The sequence below is a fragment of the Ahaetulla prasina genome, chromosome 5, assembly GCF_028640845.1.
Source record: "Ahaetulla prasina isolate Xishuangbanna chromosome 5, ASM2864084v1, whole genome shotgun sequence".
Lineage (NCBI taxonomy): Eukaryota > Metazoa > Chordata > Lepidosauria > Squamata > Colubridae > Ahaetulla > Ahaetulla prasina.
In genome coordinates, this window is record NC_080543.1 from 26183786 (window position 1) to 26201547 (window position 17762).

General features: G+C 36.9%; 1 protein-coding gene across 3 annotated transcripts in view; it reads right to left on the minus strand.

Moving 5' to 3' along the window:
• Window positions 1–1119: 1119 nt before the first annotated feature.
• The window catches only part of SACS (sacsin molecular chaperone), a 29679-nt gene continuing 13036 nt past the window's right edge, over window positions 1120–17762 (minus strand). Inside the window, exons 8-10 of one of the 3 annotated variants that reach the window (XM_058185813.1) lie at window positions 16088–16179; window positions 15320–15346; window positions 1120–13554 (exon numbers count right to left, since the gene is read on the minus strand). In XM_058185813.1, the coding sequence (XP_058041796.1) occupies window positions 2000–13554; window positions 15320–15346; window positions 16088–16179 (11674 nt within the window). In that variant the 3' untranslated portion in view covers window positions 1120–1999. The remainder of the gene's footprint in view (window positions 13555–15319; window positions 15347–16087; window positions 16180–17762) is intronic. The other 2 variants (XM_058185814.1, XM_058185815.1) reach the window with 2 other exon arrangements.

The following is a 17762-nucleotide window of genomic DNA, read 5'->3' on the forward strand; positions in this document are numbered from 1 at the left end:
TGCTCATTCAGGAGGTCCCTTCTGAGGGCACCATTTGGAAATTACAATTTTCTTCTCACAAAAGCAAAACAACAAAATAATTAAAAGTGTTGAGGTGAGGGGTGGGCAGGTGTGTTCTCTGCTGAGCACTACTGCTAAAATAAATGAGTTAAAAACCAACACACGCAGCCTAAAGAGTTTTTTTGAGTTTTATTATTAAATTTTATGTTATGGCACTTAGCAGCGGAAATAATTACATGGCTTTGCAATCAAAGCCTTAAAGATTTCAAAGCCTAGAATTTGCTGAGCTATTTTTCCAAACACCTTTTTACATTTGTTTCAAGAGCTACCATTTTTTTTTCCTGTATTGCAATTGTTTTTATTTTATTTTCTCTATAATCTTTTTTTTTGTTTTGCAAATTAAGTGAAATGATCGTTTCAGTGTACTAATCAATGAAATTTACAATCATTATATAATGGAATACAATACTAACTGTAACAGGTTTATTGGTACAAGTTTGTTTTACAAATATTTAATAATTTACATGGCATTATCAAAAGTATAACAATTTATAAAAGAAACTGTATGAACTAAAAAACTCAAATTTCTTTTATGTGCCACTGTGTGAGACAAAATAAAAAAGCATAACATTGCAGCACCATTTAAAATGTATTTTAAAAAAATACCCCACTGAATACCAAAATACATTAATTTTTGTATTATTTCTAATGGTGACTCATTAAAAAAAACAAAAAAAACACAAAGCTAAATCAAGGCAAGGTCTCAAAGATGGTTTGGTGTGCAGTTTCAAAAATTCCTACAGAAAGTGATATGTAATATACATGTAATTCTCATCCAACCAAAGACGTGAACATATCCAAAGCACCTAAAATAAATTATACAGACAATATATTGTGTTGAAAAGTCATTAAACAAGTAGGATTAAAATGATGTGCAGTCCACAATAATCTTTTCATGTGAGAATGCAGCAGAGGTATAACCATATTCCATTTGGAATAAAATGAATGTCCATAACAAACAAATGTATACAGACTGTTCCAGCAGAAATGTTCTCCATAGATTTTTGAATTTCTTAAAAAAGAATAATATACTCAGTCTTCCATTAGTACACTGAAAATGACACCTCTTGGGAAAAAGTTGGATGAATACATACAAGCAAATTTTACTAACCATAGTCCAAAGCAGTGTTTCTCAGCCTTGGCTACTTTCAGAAGTCTGGACTTCAACTCCCAGAATTCCCCAGGCAGCAAGGTCCACACATCTAAAAATGACGAAGATTTAGAAACACTGGTCCAATGCTTTGGTTATATAAAGTGCACTTTATCCCTGTTAATTGTACCACTTTATTGTGTACATATTTTACAGCCCAGTCTCCGACAAATCTTTAAATACATATTCCACTATATGCTATTAGGCTCAGATTTTTACAAAGTCTCTATATTCGTAACTCCGCATGCCTGAGGACAGAACATGGCATTCAGTGAAAGAGATAAAAATTCTCATGGAAATGTTGCAAAGTAGCAGAGGATGGCACAACTTTTGGCAGGTAATCATAATAAGCTACAGAAAGATTCATGACTGTTCACCTGCCCAACACTTCCCGGCTATAAAGATAGCCTCTGCTGCTTTCCAGAAATGGACTTACCTAGATCTGCGGGACTATTTACTTTTGCCCTAATCAAACAGAGAATATATTTATTACATTTACAATCTGCTAAAACCTGTGTATCCTCTGAAGTACAGCAACTACACAACTAAATCACATTTTATTCCATCATATTTAGTAACAACTACTTGCTAACAAAAGTGAACTCAAATGTACTCTTATCATAGCTATAGCAATTACCTCCTCTGAGGAGAAACAAATGACTTCCATTCCCGTTAAACAAAGGCATCGGACTGAATACATGACATACCTTCAAGAACATGCCACCAAAAAGTAGCTTTGAAAAAAATGGTGAAAAATATGGCATGAACCCACCATATCTTTAATATCTCTCATATCTTCTGTTGTATAAAGTTTTCAAGTTTTATGATAATACATGCTGTGCACTCCATCACTCTCATGGCAACTTCAGAAGTGAACCTGTCATTTGGAACCTGTGGGAAAGGGAGGAGGTCCGGATAGCGAGTTTTTAAGCTATCCACTCCATATGCTTCCAGTGTGTGGACGTCATTTGTAAGACCTTCAAGCTGTTGGCTATATTCTTCAATTTTTTGTGCTAATGCAGTCGGTTTCACATCTTTATCTGACTTCCCCCTTACTGCATAATCAGCAGCAATCAGAGCTAATTTAGTGGATAAGTAACATTTAAAGCAGACCCATTCATTGGCATTTTTATGAAGATCATTTCTGGCAGCTGAAAAGTTTGCTCTAGCTTGCCTCAACCATCTACGTGCTTCAACGGGATTTCCAACAGACTTGAACGTAGGTGGCACAAAAAATCGCTGCGAGTATGAAGGGCCGGTAGAGGAATGACTTTTTTCTCTAGAGTGTTGTCTTTCAGACTTATGGCTTGTGGCTTCTTGATTCCACGAAGTATAAAACCTTTGAAATGAAAATTTGTCTGACTGAAATCGAGAAGCCGAGGATGAAAATGTACGCCTGGATGCCCTGTCTGTATTTTGATCGATAAATGCCTGCTTTTCTAGTCTGTTAATCTCATTTTGTAAATGCTTGAAAACCTCATTGGCTAGATCAAGGTTTTCTGCATTTTTGTCTGGATGCCATTTAAGATAAAGCCGCCTTATAATCTTTTTCCTTTCGGATTCTGGAAGCTTCCAGGCTTGTTCTATCACTGACGTAACTTCCCTTAAAATTTCTGGTAGAGAATTTGCCTTACCCTTTTTGGGGGAATGATGTTTAGAAGATGATGACGATTTATGACTCTCCCTGCCAGGAAAAAGAGGAGGAATTGTCCTTGGTCCGTGTGCTGGAAACTCCGTAGGACTTGTTGGAGTAGAGGGGGCACTGTCTTTGCTCTGAGAACTCTCATCGGGTCTTGAAAATTTGTATAAATCAAGGGAGCTTACAATTTTGTATTCGCTATAGCCAATGTCAATTTGATAAATCTTCCCCAAAAAACTGGAGTTTTCAGCATCTTCTCTTACTACCTCTTGCACTATTATGGCATACGTATATGTTGGATGATAAGATCCATAGATATCACCCCCTTCCGCATCAACAAGATAGCCAACATATTCACCTGGATAAAAAACATTCATTGGATCCATGAGAAGAGTATAGTGGATTTCAGATGGAATAGGAGTACCAGGCATTGGTAGTTCAAGTTTGGATGGTTCTGAAGAGTCATACTTGACCCCTAAACTGTCAAGCTTTTCGCTAATTCTGTAAATATCATTGCAGCCCAGCATTGCAATTAAATAGGAAGTATCAGAAATCAGATTATCAGTTGCAGATTTCAGAGTCATTGCTAAAGCTAAAAGGAAATTTATGTCTTTGCTATCAGAATGTTGTATGTAGAGTAGTATCACTGCATTTCCATACCGCTTTAAAAAGGCGAATGTTTCACTTTTACTGTGAGGAATGGGAGCAAAACCTTTAACTCTCAAGGTCGTTTGCAACTTCTCAAAACAAGAAACTTTCAAGCCTTCTCTTAAGGTCTTGCAAAGTTTTATGGCTTTTTCTTCATTGGCTAAAAACGTGTTGTCATTTTCATGTTTCATAATTCTAATAAGTCCTGTAATGAACTGTTCAGAAGAGAGCAGTAACTGAAGCCTGCCCTGAAGTGAACACAGTGCTCCAAATTGACATGTTTTAGGTGAGTCTTCATCCAACTGCTCTTCAAGTATACTACTGAGAAGGCGAGGCCTCAACTTCTGAGGAAACAGCATTATCAGCTTAGTGTGAAAACCATGGTCTTTCCCTAAGTAACACTGGCTAAGATCAACCAGCATTTGGACACCAATGTTTCCTTGAATTCTACTTTTATAATGTGGTGCATCATCAAAAACTAAGATGCTTGATTTTACCAATCTACCATCCTGGCTTGGAAGATAAAGAGCCAGTTCTCGCACATTCTCAAGGTCATTTCTAACTTTAACAGAATCATTCTGAAGGCTTTTAAAAAGGCCAGAGACAACCCGTTTAACAGTGCGCATTTCATTCGGGTCAAGCTGTTTTCCTTCAGAGTTCTTGAATATGCGACTCAAAACCTCCACATACTGCTTTGTTGAAATGACATCTTCAGTGCCTAGGTGCTTAAATAGTTGGTGGAATGTGCCAAGTTCTAAAGGAAGTTTGTATAGGTAAGGTTTGAAGTCAGATTCATATTCTAGATTTATTACTACTTCCTCAGGTTTCAATAACTTCCAGCCTTCTTCAACCATCACAAAAGCAACTCCTCGAAGCTGAAATCGGAATTCCTTTTTCTCTGTACTAAGAAATTCATAGATGCTCCTTAGAACTTTAGCCCTCGTTTTTATCATATCTTCATCCAAAGTTGTTATATTGCATATATTTCTACAGTTATTTATAACTTTGTCTAAAGGAGGATCTAAGTTAACATTAAGCATTGTTAAAACCTGCTCAAGTTGTTCTTGTGGACCAAGACTGCTTCCTTCTTGTTCTCTGATACTTAAAGGTGTGGCTTTTTCTGGAAGTATAGGACATGAAGTCCAGAGAAGTTGCAAAACGTCTGTTTGTTTGAATTTAGGGTTTACTTGGGCTCCGCTAAATTTTATAAGAGGAAGTGTGCCATTAACTTCTTGATATTGTGGATGAAATCTAACAATTTCAGCAGGTGCACGTTCTGGACACAAAAACGCAATTAAAGACAATTCTTTAAGGAAGTTTCCAGATAATAAATCAGTTCTTTCTTGAAATATATGGTGAAGGAGGACATCCACTGTATTCTGCAGAGTATCCTTGGTCCAATTTTCAGTGTTGGCTCTCATGCTGATCTCTTTAGCAAACTGCAATAACTGATGTTGGGAAATAACGTGCTTTAGTCCCATATTTCGAAGCAATGCCACCCAGGATGTCAGAAAGGCAGCGCGGTTTTTTGGTTTTGTGAGCTGTTCCAATTTTTTAAAGAAATCTTGAGGTATGAACAATTTTTCAGGAAGCATCACTTCAAAGACTTTTACAGTCCTGTCATAAAAATGTTTTGCAGGTTTTAGTCTATTACATGCATCATGAATGATCAAAAAGCTCTCTAACTTCTCAAACAGCTGCTCCTTTATTTCGGACGATTCTTCAATGCTAGAAAGCCTATTTTTCAAGTGAATCAGATGTTCTAGTTTTGCATCATAGGAAAGGCTTTCAATCTTTGGTAAAAGGTGCTTTAAATAAACTTCAAGATCATCTACTGGAACACAGTTTAGCACAGTGTACAAATCTTTTAAGTGGATTTTTTCTTCAAGAAAAGCAACTGAAGTTGTCTGTGTCCATTTATCCACTTCAATGGAGGGAATGCTTCTTGTGAGTACATAGCATGCCCCACATTTTGATAAGCTAATGTATCGTCCACTGATAGATTTGTAGCATGGAAGGGACTTCAAAACTTTTATGTCATCTTCAGAGGTCAGGTGATTTAGGTTGCAACTGAAATACATCAAGAGGGCCTCAAAGTCATTTTCAGCTAACTTTTCTGTCTTAAATGTTGAAGTTTGAATCATATAATGTATAGCTCTCAAAATGCTTGAGGGGTTATCTATATTTGCTGTATGTCCTGAGAGCAGGGCAACTAGAGGATTGTCTTTGGAGCAAATTTTGTTCAATGCAAGTTGAATACAACCAGTTTTCATTAAAGCATGGAAAACTTTATCAGTTTGGGAATTTGGGAAGAGAGCTATGTGCATAAGGCTGAGAGGAAGCAACACATCGCAATCTGGTACAACAAGCTGATTAGATGAGACAGTAAATTTTGTGCCTGGAAGCAATGTCCAATCCTTCAGGATCTCAATAACATTTTCAAATGTTGTTTTTGCTTCTTCCTGGTCATCTTTGTCATTAACAGATTCACCAATAAAATGCCACGAATTCTTAAGCCAGGATTCAGTTGCAAAGCTCTCTTTCCATCTCATACACCCTCTTGCTTTGTATTCTCTTGGCAACACAGACGACAATAAATCAGCAAAACTGGAGATATCAAATATTTTTGCCACATTGCAGTTAAGTAAGATATTGCTGTACCGCAAGTAGAGAGTGTTCATAAACAAATCTTTACGAGATGGAATTAATTCATGGTAAGTTGTTAAGAACTTTGGGCGTTTTGAATCAAATACTTGCAACACGCTATCAAGCGTAATGAGCAGGGGCAACCCTTCAATCTGGACCTCATTTTCTTCTGTGTCTTTAAAACAGTAATCAACAAGAAGCTTTAGACTGTGAAAAAGTTTTAAATTTGTCTGTTGAAGACGACAGGGCAACTTTCCAATGTGGCAGTTAGAATCCGGAGAAGAAAACGTCATCAAGAATGATCGAACATCAGCAGGAGTTACGTAGCTCACAGGAATGTCAGCATCCACAAGACAGTGATAAAGATTTGCAGTTTCATCACAACTGTAAATCAAGTTAAAGCCAATTTCTAAGAGAAGATGTTTGAGTCTATACACATTCTCTGCCACAGTCTTACGAGTCGTGATGTTGTACTCAACATTTTTGAGGTGCTGCAGCTCATCTTGTAGCAAGTTGTCGAAGAATGGCTTAGCTTTATTTGAGGTAGACATATTAACCCAAGTGATGATAATTGCAGAATGCAAATCAGAACCATCAACATTTGGTGTTCGCACAACAGGTAGCAGACGTTTGGATTCCTCGTGGATACAGCTATATACGGCTTTCACTAAGCAATACCAATCCGGTTGCAAGTCAAGTCTATTAACTGGGAAGAATGATAGAAATTTTTTCAAAGTGTCTTTCATAGTGTGCACAGACGTGTTTTGTAAAACTGACATGGTTGGATCAGTTCCCTGGAAGTAACGCTTTTTCAGCTGAATTAGAAGTTCAACGTAGGCTGGCGCTATCAGTGCTGTCATTAAACTATTATTCCAGTCACTTCGGACACCAACTCCGTTGTCATCACGCCACAGGTTTCGCCTGGCAGAATCCAGAGCAAAGTGTCCATTCACATGAAAAGGAAGCCCCGTTTCTAAAGACAAAGGTAAGAAACAAAATGCCCGATGTGGTTTTTTATAGTTGTGAGTAATACATGCTGCAACTCCCCCTCGAGGGAAAAGAGTAATATCCTCGTTCTTATGTGCCGATATCACACTCTTTGAAACTTTGTCGATGGCTGAGAAACCTGACCTATTGCAGATCAACCAAGTTGTGAGGTTGCCTTCGGAGTCCTCCGTAACCATAGTGTACGTGATCTGCTGCACAGGTATCTCACTCAGCTGTTTCTTCTTTGTTACACTGTCAATTACAGAAGCATGGAACTGCTTTCGTTTCAATCTATCCCCATCGGTTACTTTGCCAGTGACGGAATATAACACATTAAGGGCTCCCGTTGTTTTCTCTATTTCACAAATAGAAATTTTCTCCATGTGATTCAAAAACATCAGAAGTTCTGCACCATCCGTACGCAGCTTGTCTAGAAGATTCTGTACCATCCTGTCAGAGCACGGCACGGAAGAAATTTCAGAAACTTTTGCCATGTCTCCATTTCTAAGTGGAAATCTAAACATTGTGCAGTTGTCTAGTTTAAAGTGGTCTCCTAAATAAAGATCCAACACATCAGAGAACTGGGTCCTGAAATCCGCATCCAAGTCCCGAAACATGCGTCCAGGACTAATGGATGTTGCCCCTGGAGCATATCTCGCATGAGGGTCAAAGATACAAAGAATATCATTTCCAGAAATGAAAGAAGGACAATCAGTTATGTGATACACAGAATTGAACCCTATTCCATATTGACCTGTTTTACACGGATTGCCTTCTTTAGTGCCTTTACCAAGATTCTGAATCCCTCTAACATCATCTTCAGTAAATGGCTGGTTGTTGAAGACACACAATGCCGGGCCCTGAAGAGGGGACCATTTTTCATCAAATATTCTATCAACTGGGTGCTGCCGAGGATCAAACACAAAGCAGACTTCCGTAGCTTTTGCATCATCGGCGTTCTGAAGGAGCTCTTTCAGCATTTCTTTCTCGGATGGATATGCGTTAAGAATACTTTTAATTCTGCTGGTCAATTTTTCTTTCTGTCCAAATTCAGTTCCAGGAGCTGTGAAGCAGATATTTGATGCGTACCGTTCTAAGGCTTTGTGTCGTTTAGGTATTGTCCCAAGCTTTACTGCTACTTCTCTAGGAATGTCCGCATGGCAATATTTTACCGTCGTATCTTTCACTTTTATCCAAGGACAGTCATTGTAGCACAAAGAATTGGCTGGTAGAAGGGCAAGGCGAGTATCCGGTAATAAAATTTCTCCATACTTTTTTTCACAGAATTCCTGCTTCTTCTCTCTAATAAGGCTCCATATTCCTTCACTGATGATTCTCCTACAAAGTTGAAAATTTGCTTCTGTGAGTGGATTACCTCCTCTTTCCTGATCAATCGCTTCAAGAACTAGAGCAAAATCTTCCACCATAAAAGCGTGACGTACTCCTACACTTTCAAAGAGTTCGCGAAAATTATTTCTGTATTTATTAGGCAGCTGGTGAAGATGTGGTGCTGCCTCAAAATTAAGATGAAAAGCTACTTTTGTGGAGTCAACATAGCCATTCTCAACTAAAATGAAACTGTAATTTTTCAATTCTTCAACAATGGTTGTTTTTGTGGTTCCATTCTGTAGTAGTGCTTCATGGAGATATTTATAGCAAGCATTGGTGATATTTTCCTGATACAAAGTAATTCCATCAAAGCATTTTGCAACTTCTTTTAATTGCTTTATAACCATAGACACAGTTGGTTTCTTAAGCAATCCTAAAAATTCTTTGACAGCCAAAGGGATAGTCCCACATCCTTTAAAGGAATGAGAATTTTCGTTAAGTATGGGTTTTAGTAGGCAAAGTATATCTTGGTAATCCACTGTGTAAAGGTCCACTGCAGAAAACATAGTTTCAGGTTCGAACTCAGAGCCCTTCCATTGTAAGGAGAAGCCTACGGGTTTTGTGAGAAACGGGAGAAATGGTATCGTTTGAAATTTTTCAGCAAAATCTTTAGCTCTTGGATCTTTGTTTTTAAGTTTTTCATCTATGAGATTTAATAGTATACTGCTTCTGAGACAAGCTCCCGCATGATCAGTCCTGTTGATTTCTGCTACAGAATTTGCACGTTCTAACAAGTCTTCCCACAAAATGTCATCTTTAGCCATGCCTAACTGAACTAATTTGATCAGAATTACTGGATTAAGATAATCTTGGCTAGTTCCATGAGGAAACCTTCCATCTTTTTTAACATAAAGCTTTGCAACTCGACCTTCAGGGTGGATCAGTCTGGAAGGTACCACCAGAGGATGTTCAGACAAAGAACACGGAATGCATGGAGTAATGCAAAGTATTTCTGAAAATTCACTAATTTTCTCATTCAGTACATAGTGCATTAGAGGATCACGAAGGTCTGCCTCAATTTCTTGAATATTGGGAAAAAATACCTCAGAAAAAAATTGTTTCTCTGAAAAAGTGTTCTCTAGTAACACTTGCTTACACCCTGCTTCTTCAAAGCCTGTTTTGACCCAAGAAGGAAGATCCACAGCACAAAGATTCTTTGAACCTGTTTTTTTAAGGTATTTAAGAAAAATCTTGAAAGCTGCAGTTCCTATGTCAGGGCGTTTCAACAAGGAATCATCCAAGAACCTGACATTCTTCACTGACACCCAAGATGAACCATCAGAGAACACTCTGATTCCTTCTTTGCCTTTTGGGTGGGCTATTTCTTCATAAAATCCCTGACATATAACTGAAAAATCATCGTGCACTGAATCCGGATCCGGCCACACCGCAAAGCAATTATAATCTTCTAGTTCACCAGATATAGCCATGTTGCGTAAAACTACCACCGCTTCCAGATAGGCCTTTACTATAACGTGCCGCATAAATACAGTGTTCCACCTTCCTTTTGTGTCAGTTTTCCAGATTTCTTTTCGATTTGACGTAATGGCAAAGGAACCATTGATATGAACAGGTAGACCTGTTTTAATTCGAAGAGGTAAATAGCAAAATACTTCTCCCAAGTTGCAGAAATTGGATTTCACTGTCCATTTTTGATCCTGTCTTTCGCACAACATAACTCCTACTGCGCCACATGGGACCAGTCCTAATCTTCGTCCACTTTCATGTAGTGAGAATTTTAAGGCTTCTCCGGTATCCATGCAAGCACACAGAAGCCATGTGGTAGAATCTACTGTTTTCTGCGGCAGTTCATCAGTGGGCCTTTTGTTTTGTCCAGTTTTAGCCATTTCAAAGAATGAAACAGTGTCGTCTTCCGGCCCTCTAAAAACCGGGGAGTGCAAATCGGCAATACGTCTAAAGATATGGTGAAATTCTTCTACAGTTATTTGTAATATGCATGAAGACTTCGGTGATTCAGTGGGAAGTTTTTTTGTGCTGCTACTGCAGGTTTTCATGAGTTTAGCAGCTTCCTTTAGAACGCTTGTAAAGGGGGTAGTAATCGCTTTGGATGGACATAGGCTTTTTTTAATAGTCACAGTCTCTTGAGCCACCTCAGGATTGGCTTCTTCAGCTTTCAAATATTTCAAGACCATTGAATTTACACACTGAGTAAAGATGATCAGCCTATGCCCACAAATGCTAAACTCATCCACAAGAGAATAAATATCTGCAGTGTTGTAACAGGTAGTGCTGACTTCACTTACTTTAGCTTCCTGCTGAGTTCTAAATGATAGTCTGAAAAGGGTCCCTTTATAACTGTAAGGTGCCTCCACAGTCAAAGGTAGCTGACAATCAAATACACCTATGAATGGCTTAAACTGATTAGGAAACTTTCGAAGTCTCTTCTGCTGTTTTTTCCAATTTATCTTGATCCCAGGATTAGATTTATCTCGTATATGTTTACTGAGATGGTTGATGTTTGGGTCAAACATTATCATAAATTCTCTGCTCATAATGATGGGAATGTCAGTGATATGATAAACAGAATTAAATCCCAAACCAAACTTTCCAACTTTGTCAATCTCTGCTCTTTTTAGGGACTCGCCTAACCGTGTTATATTTAGAAAGTCTGAGTCTGAAAATTCAGAATTGTTGAAAGACCACAAAGCTGGTCCGTGACAAGCCGCCATTCCTGGATCCAAAAGATTTTCTCTTATGTCATTATTTCTTCTCATGTCAATCAAAAAATTGCACTGGGTTGCATCGGCATCATCGGCATTCTGAAGCAGCTCTTTGAAGATATCAGACACAGAAGGGTATTCCTCCAAAATGTTTTTAATTCTTACTGTGAGGGGTTCTCGTTGACCTGATTGTTCAAACCCCATATTTTCTGGATTAATCAACCTAGTACTGAGACATGGCACATTTAACCATTCTGCAGTTTTCATGGGAATATCTTCATGAACTAAAATTATTGGCTCCATAGCATCGTCAAGCAAATCATTTAAGTCATCCACTTTGATATCACAGTAGCAGCATTCGTGGATTGGCTTCATCGTAAGTTTGAAAGGTTTTTTGCTACAATATAGTGGAACAGGTGTATTTAAACTGGCTGGAATCTGGCTACTGTACAGCCATCTTATAATATTCAACATAATGTGAAGATTTTGCTTACTCTTTTCTTCGGTAAGAGACTGTTCGCTTTTGAGATATATTTTTTGAATTACCATGGAGACATGATCTGGGGTCATTTCTTCAATTGACCCACAACTGATGAACAACTGATGGAACTTAGCCATGGTTTTAGGCACGCTATGAAGATATGGTTGGAGATCAAGATCAGGTGGTGATTTTATTACTGCCTGAGATAGCGAGCAAAACGTTTTACCAGTCCAGACCCAGGGAAATTTCAAGGCCTTAAAAGCTTCTTTTCCCTCACTTAAATGATCATGCATAAAACCATAAATCTCAAGTAAGATTTGCTGAAATTGATAGTAATCTTCGTCACTAAATTTCTTGGAACTGTGCCAGTCCACTACCACTTTAAAGTGTTTCAACACTGACTTGATATTAGGTTTGATGGTGATCCCTAATGCCTTTTCAATACTCGGCTGGACACTTTCTACAAGGGGAACAGAAGAACCTATTAAAGTTGCTTGGGATATATCACACATTTCCGGTGGTGAACACAAATAGCAATGATCACCTTTCCAAATTAATGAACTTGGGTAATTTGGAGGCCTTTGTTTGCAAGCTGGAATCCATTTAATTTTTTTCAGCGTGGCTTTTGTTTCAAGTGAATGCAGTAGTGAACGTCTGTTCAAAATCATTAACAAAGTTCTGGCTTTTTGTGTCAGTGACTCCTGGCTTGTACTAGCACAGTCCTTCAACTTCTCAATTTTATGGGCTACACATAAAATATCTTTCTCTTCTAAACTGTTCTCAGATTTTAGGCCTATTAATCTCAGAGCATGTAGAATATCTGGAGAAGTTTTAAAAACTGTGGGGGGAAAATAGAGTTCTTCTTCCCCATAAAACAAGTCTTGTAATATTTCCACCTCAGGATCAAAAAGTTCACTGGCAGACACCATTTTTTCCTCTGAAACTTTAATAAATTTTAATGGTTTCAACCAATCCAGCACCTCTGCATTTTCATTTTTGAGGAAAGTCAAATTTTCTAGAATCCACAGCATAATTCTTATTGCTTCATCGGTAGAATAAAAATCATTCTGTATATCTTTTAAAATAAATTTTATGCAGTCAGTGGTTCTCAACAGTTCTGCTTTCAGTATGTTTACTAAACGAATGGTGGCTTCATCACTGCTGTCAATCAGTGAAACAGAGAATTTTACATCTGGTGGAAGTTTGGCATTGTGATGCAGTACCTTACAAGCTTTCAGAGCAGTAAAAGCACTGCCTTCATCAAGTGGTTGCTCAATTTTCCTAAATATTATTAGCTCATTAATGACTCTCTTCTCTTTTTCAGTAACATCAGTCAAACTAGCAAGGAAGCTTCTGAGTGCATTTTTGTGTGACGTGGGCAATGAGGTAATCTGATTTACTGATTTCTGTAAGGGAAGTTTTTCCGCTATCTGTAAAACTATATGCGGAGATGGGGGATGTATATATTTCTTTAAAAGTGGATGTTGAATACAGGGGTCAAGTTTCTTAAGAATGATCCCACCAAGTTGTTCAATTATCTCAGGTAAAAATTCTGGAAGCTGCGTTTCAGATCCATCATCTAGAATAATTGGAGATGGAGCCCTTAATCTTATAAGATCTATTGCATCTTCTTCATCTAGTAATGTCTTCGGAATAAGTGGTAAGTCATCAAATAGAGACAAGTCTTCAGAGAAATGTATATACAAATTCTTCCATACCATTTTGAGCCATGAAACAGGTGGGTGATTCTTATCAGAAGTAGGAAACCATTGCACTGTAATCTCTGAACTGGGCCATAAAGTATTCATAACCTCTTTGATGAGTCGTGCAAATCGTTCAGGATTTAGAAGTTGCAACTGAGTGCACTGTCTTCCTGAAATGAAACAAAAAAAAAAAGCTAGTAATACTGAAAAATAATTTGGAAATCTTTTAGAAAAATAAATCAAAACAAAAGCAAAGAACGTCTTTCTTTGTGGTGTTTTTTCCCTCACACAAAAAAGCAAACACATGACAAAAACAGCACCCGAGTAGCTTTCTAATTCTATACTAGGGAGAAGTATACTATCTGATTATATCTTGCATGCTAGAAACCCAAGAGAGATCAGTAGTTATTATAACCCACAAAATGTCATGTAATAATGTCCTTGGCTCTAACAAATATTAATGCTCCTTTTTCATCAAATACATCACACGCTCTTCAGTCATGTATCTTTTCATAGCATGAAAAATGGCAACAGCTGGCATATACAGACTCTTGATGCCATCCCAATTCACTGCATTTTGTTCAAGTTAACAGATAACAGAGTAAATAAGATACCTTTTCTGCTACTGCACTTTCCAAGTTTTTATTGTTCTTCTTTGATCTGCCTGATTTGTTCTTATATTAATTTGAAAAGTTTAACAGAGTGCAAATTTTAAATAATGGAATTCTATCAATGTTTATTTATATGCACCTCAACAATATATCCTAATTAGGTTTCATTCTTGAGGGACAACTTCCATTCACAGCAGAACTAAGGTCCAGGAATCTCTCTTCTAAAGCCATTCTCAAATGTCTATGTGATATTGTGATTATTTAGATACACTCATACAACTATTAAATCCAAGCAAGCAAATGAACATATATGGACAACTCTACCATGATTTTCAATGTAAAGCTTAAAAATCCGATTAATGCTATAAAACGGTGCTTCGTACTGTTGTAAACTATTAATTTTCATTATTACCAAAACTACAAAAAACTCTGCAGGTATATTTTTAGTGGAAATCTAACTTTCAAAATGAAAGAATTGTAAACAGAAATATCAAACCCATTTATGACTAATTTTTAAGTACCATATTTAAATCATTTATAATAAGGGCTGTCATGAATAAAATCACATTACTTTTATACTACTGACCTCTGAATATAAAGATACCATATATTTCCTACAGAACCTGAAATGTATATGACAAATACACTCATACATTCACACACACATTTCACTTTTTACCATGTTTTCCAGAAAATAAGCCCTCCCCTGAAAATAAGCCCTCCCCCGAAAATATTTAAACGCATGTGCAGCTGATCCCGCCATTTCCTCTGGTTAGGGTTAGGGAGACAGAACTGGAAATCAGGTAAGATGGCAAGAGGATCCCTGTCTTGTTCCATGTGTCCCAAAATAATAAGACCTCCTCGAAAATAAGGCCAAGTGCTTATTTCGGGGTTCAAAAAAATATAAGACAAGGTCTTATTTTCAGGGAAACATGGTATTTAGTTTCATCTGCATCTCTTCTAAAAATTAAGATGAACTCCTCAATTTTATTAGCTCAACTTCTACCCATCTATCTTATAAAGTTTAAAATACACTCAAAAACTAGTTATTAGTCCAATTTTGCTCATTATGAATATATATAAAACATGGATCATATATTTAATAATGCAACTCTGAACACTATTATAAGCATGACAAGTTAATGGTATCAATTTTTTTTCAAATATGCTTTAAATAGAGTTAGTCAATTAAATTTGAAAAGCACAAGTCAACCCACGAGGAAACTAATATGAAGCTGACGTTCAATACAAGCAGAATATTCAGTAAACAAACACACACAAATGTTAGATTTCAATTCAGCAATCATTCAGACAACCATCCTACCTTTAACTCCCCAGAGAAGCTGTTGGACTAAAATATAATAAAATGCATTTTCAGGAAAGAAAAAGTTTCATTTGCTATTTGGTGTTATAATAATGGCATATACCGACTATGGGGATCTAATGGTTTTGAAGTGCCAAACAAATCCAAGTGGTATTCAATCCGTATACTGTTTTAGCATTATGGAAATATGATTTATTTGGGGATTCTTTGTTCCTGCAATATATGAATTTGTACGAGCCAAAATAAACAGAAATGCTTCCCAGGTGAATATCCAAACAATGCTAATTATCAGAATCTTTCAACTACTGTTTCAAAAACAACCTCAGCACTTTTATTAAGGAACCATCGAAACTATAAATTTGAATTGATAATTTAAATAGATTATGTAACCAGACTTTCTCTGGTTCAATTGCACTTTATATTGTTTTGCCTTTAATCAATTCACGTTGTGGTTTCTGTCACCCTCTCTCACTAGTTGGTTTCATTTTTACAGACAGAGCATGTTTTTCATTTCATTATAAACCAATTACATTGCTATTGTGAACAACAATAGTTGATAATCAAATGATATGGATACATAAAGTGATTTCCTTTTACTTACATTCCTTTTGGAGTTCTATCTTTTATGTAACATTCTTTGTAACCTAATCACTTGATACTACTTGTGCTTCAGGTTGCTGCATTTTTCTTAAAAAAAATACTTTAAAAAAAACAAAACTCAATCAAGTGCATTTTTAAAATGTTTTTTACAAGATATACATATATTACCTCTACTTTTTGAAGCTTCTTTTAAAGCAGATAAAACTTGAGGCTTCAGGTTATCAGCAAGTAATCTTCCTTCAAGACCTGGGAAGAGGGACCTAGTAAGTCATTAAAAACAGAGTATTGATCATCTTGATAATTTATATTAGCCATGTAATAATACCGTGTTTCCCTGAAAATAAGACCCTGACATATTTTTTTGAACCCTGAAATAAGCGCTTGGCCTTATTACCATGCGCTCAAAAGCCCACCTGGCTTTATTATAAGGGGATGTCTTATTTGGGGGGAAACAGGATTTAGGGATTCTTCATAGAATCTGAGGGTTTGCTCCTTTTCACAAAACCTGCCAATTAATTCTCTCAATGAGCCAGGTAATTTTTTCAGCCTCCATAAACCTCTAGTTAACTCAATTTCTGAGTATGCTTTTACAGGAAATATAGAAACCATTTACCGCTATTTTCTTCTTTATTTATTTTTCAATTTCCCAATATCACTTACAGATTTGGGAACCCCTGATGGGCTCCCATAAAAATACCAACTAGCCCTTACCCTAACATACCTTTTTCAGAATCAGCTAAAGATAGTTCTAAATGTACCAGTAAGTCACAACCTTGCCTGTAGTTCAAAGACAACAGGATTACATTCCATCCAATATCTTCAATACGCAGTGACAGTTCTAGCTTGTGATTTCTTGCTATAGAATTTTCATCATTTGTCAAATGATGAAACAGAAGATAAATACTATGAAAAATAAATTTCATTATTTTTTTCATTATGTAAAAAAAAATTTCAGGAGCTACAGTAGTGGCCAAAATTGTGGAAACCTTTTGGGAAAAGTGTATTTTTGAGGTTTGATGGCTAATAACACAAATTTTTTTGGAGTTTCAAGATAATCATATTCCACTGCTGGAATGGCCTGGGAATAGCCCAGACCTTAACCCAATTGAAAATCTATGGAGCCGCCTAAAGAAACTTGTTAGTCAGAAGCGACCCAGCAATAAAACCCAGTTAATAGAAGCAATCATTCAATCTTGGTTTCACATTATAACAGCTGCAGAAGTAAAAGACTTGGTTCACTCCATGGGAAGACATTGTAAGGCCGTAATTCATGCTAAAGGTTACCCAACTAAGTATTAACTGACATGGTGATAATTATTTTTGTATATCTCATTTTTTCTACATGTTTCACTTGTTTTCTTTATACTGTAACTGCTATTCTAACAGCAAATCCTTCATAAAAGTTATTGCATTGCATTCTTGATTAAATTATCTTTCCATTGATATCTAATGTTATGGTAGTACTCCCAAAAAAAAGTGGTGTTATTAGCTGTAGAAAATACACTTTTCCCAAAAGGTTTCCACAATTTTGGCCACTACTCCAGTTAAGATAATAGCCCATATGCAGTGAGACGGGGTTTAATCCTTCCACGTAAACCTAAGGTCTTATAAATCACTCTCCTCTCTCCTGCAGGTACAAGCAAGACCTGGGGCTGGTGGGCCACTTGAAGGCACACAGCAGGCTTTCTCCTCAGTCTGCACAAGCAAATGATGCTGGATAAAGTAGACCGAACTATTAAAACATTATAATTAAATGCAGGTAGTCCACAACTTACAACAGTTCGTTTAGTGACCGTTCTACGTTACAACGGCACTGAAAAAAGTGACTTATGATTGTTTTTCA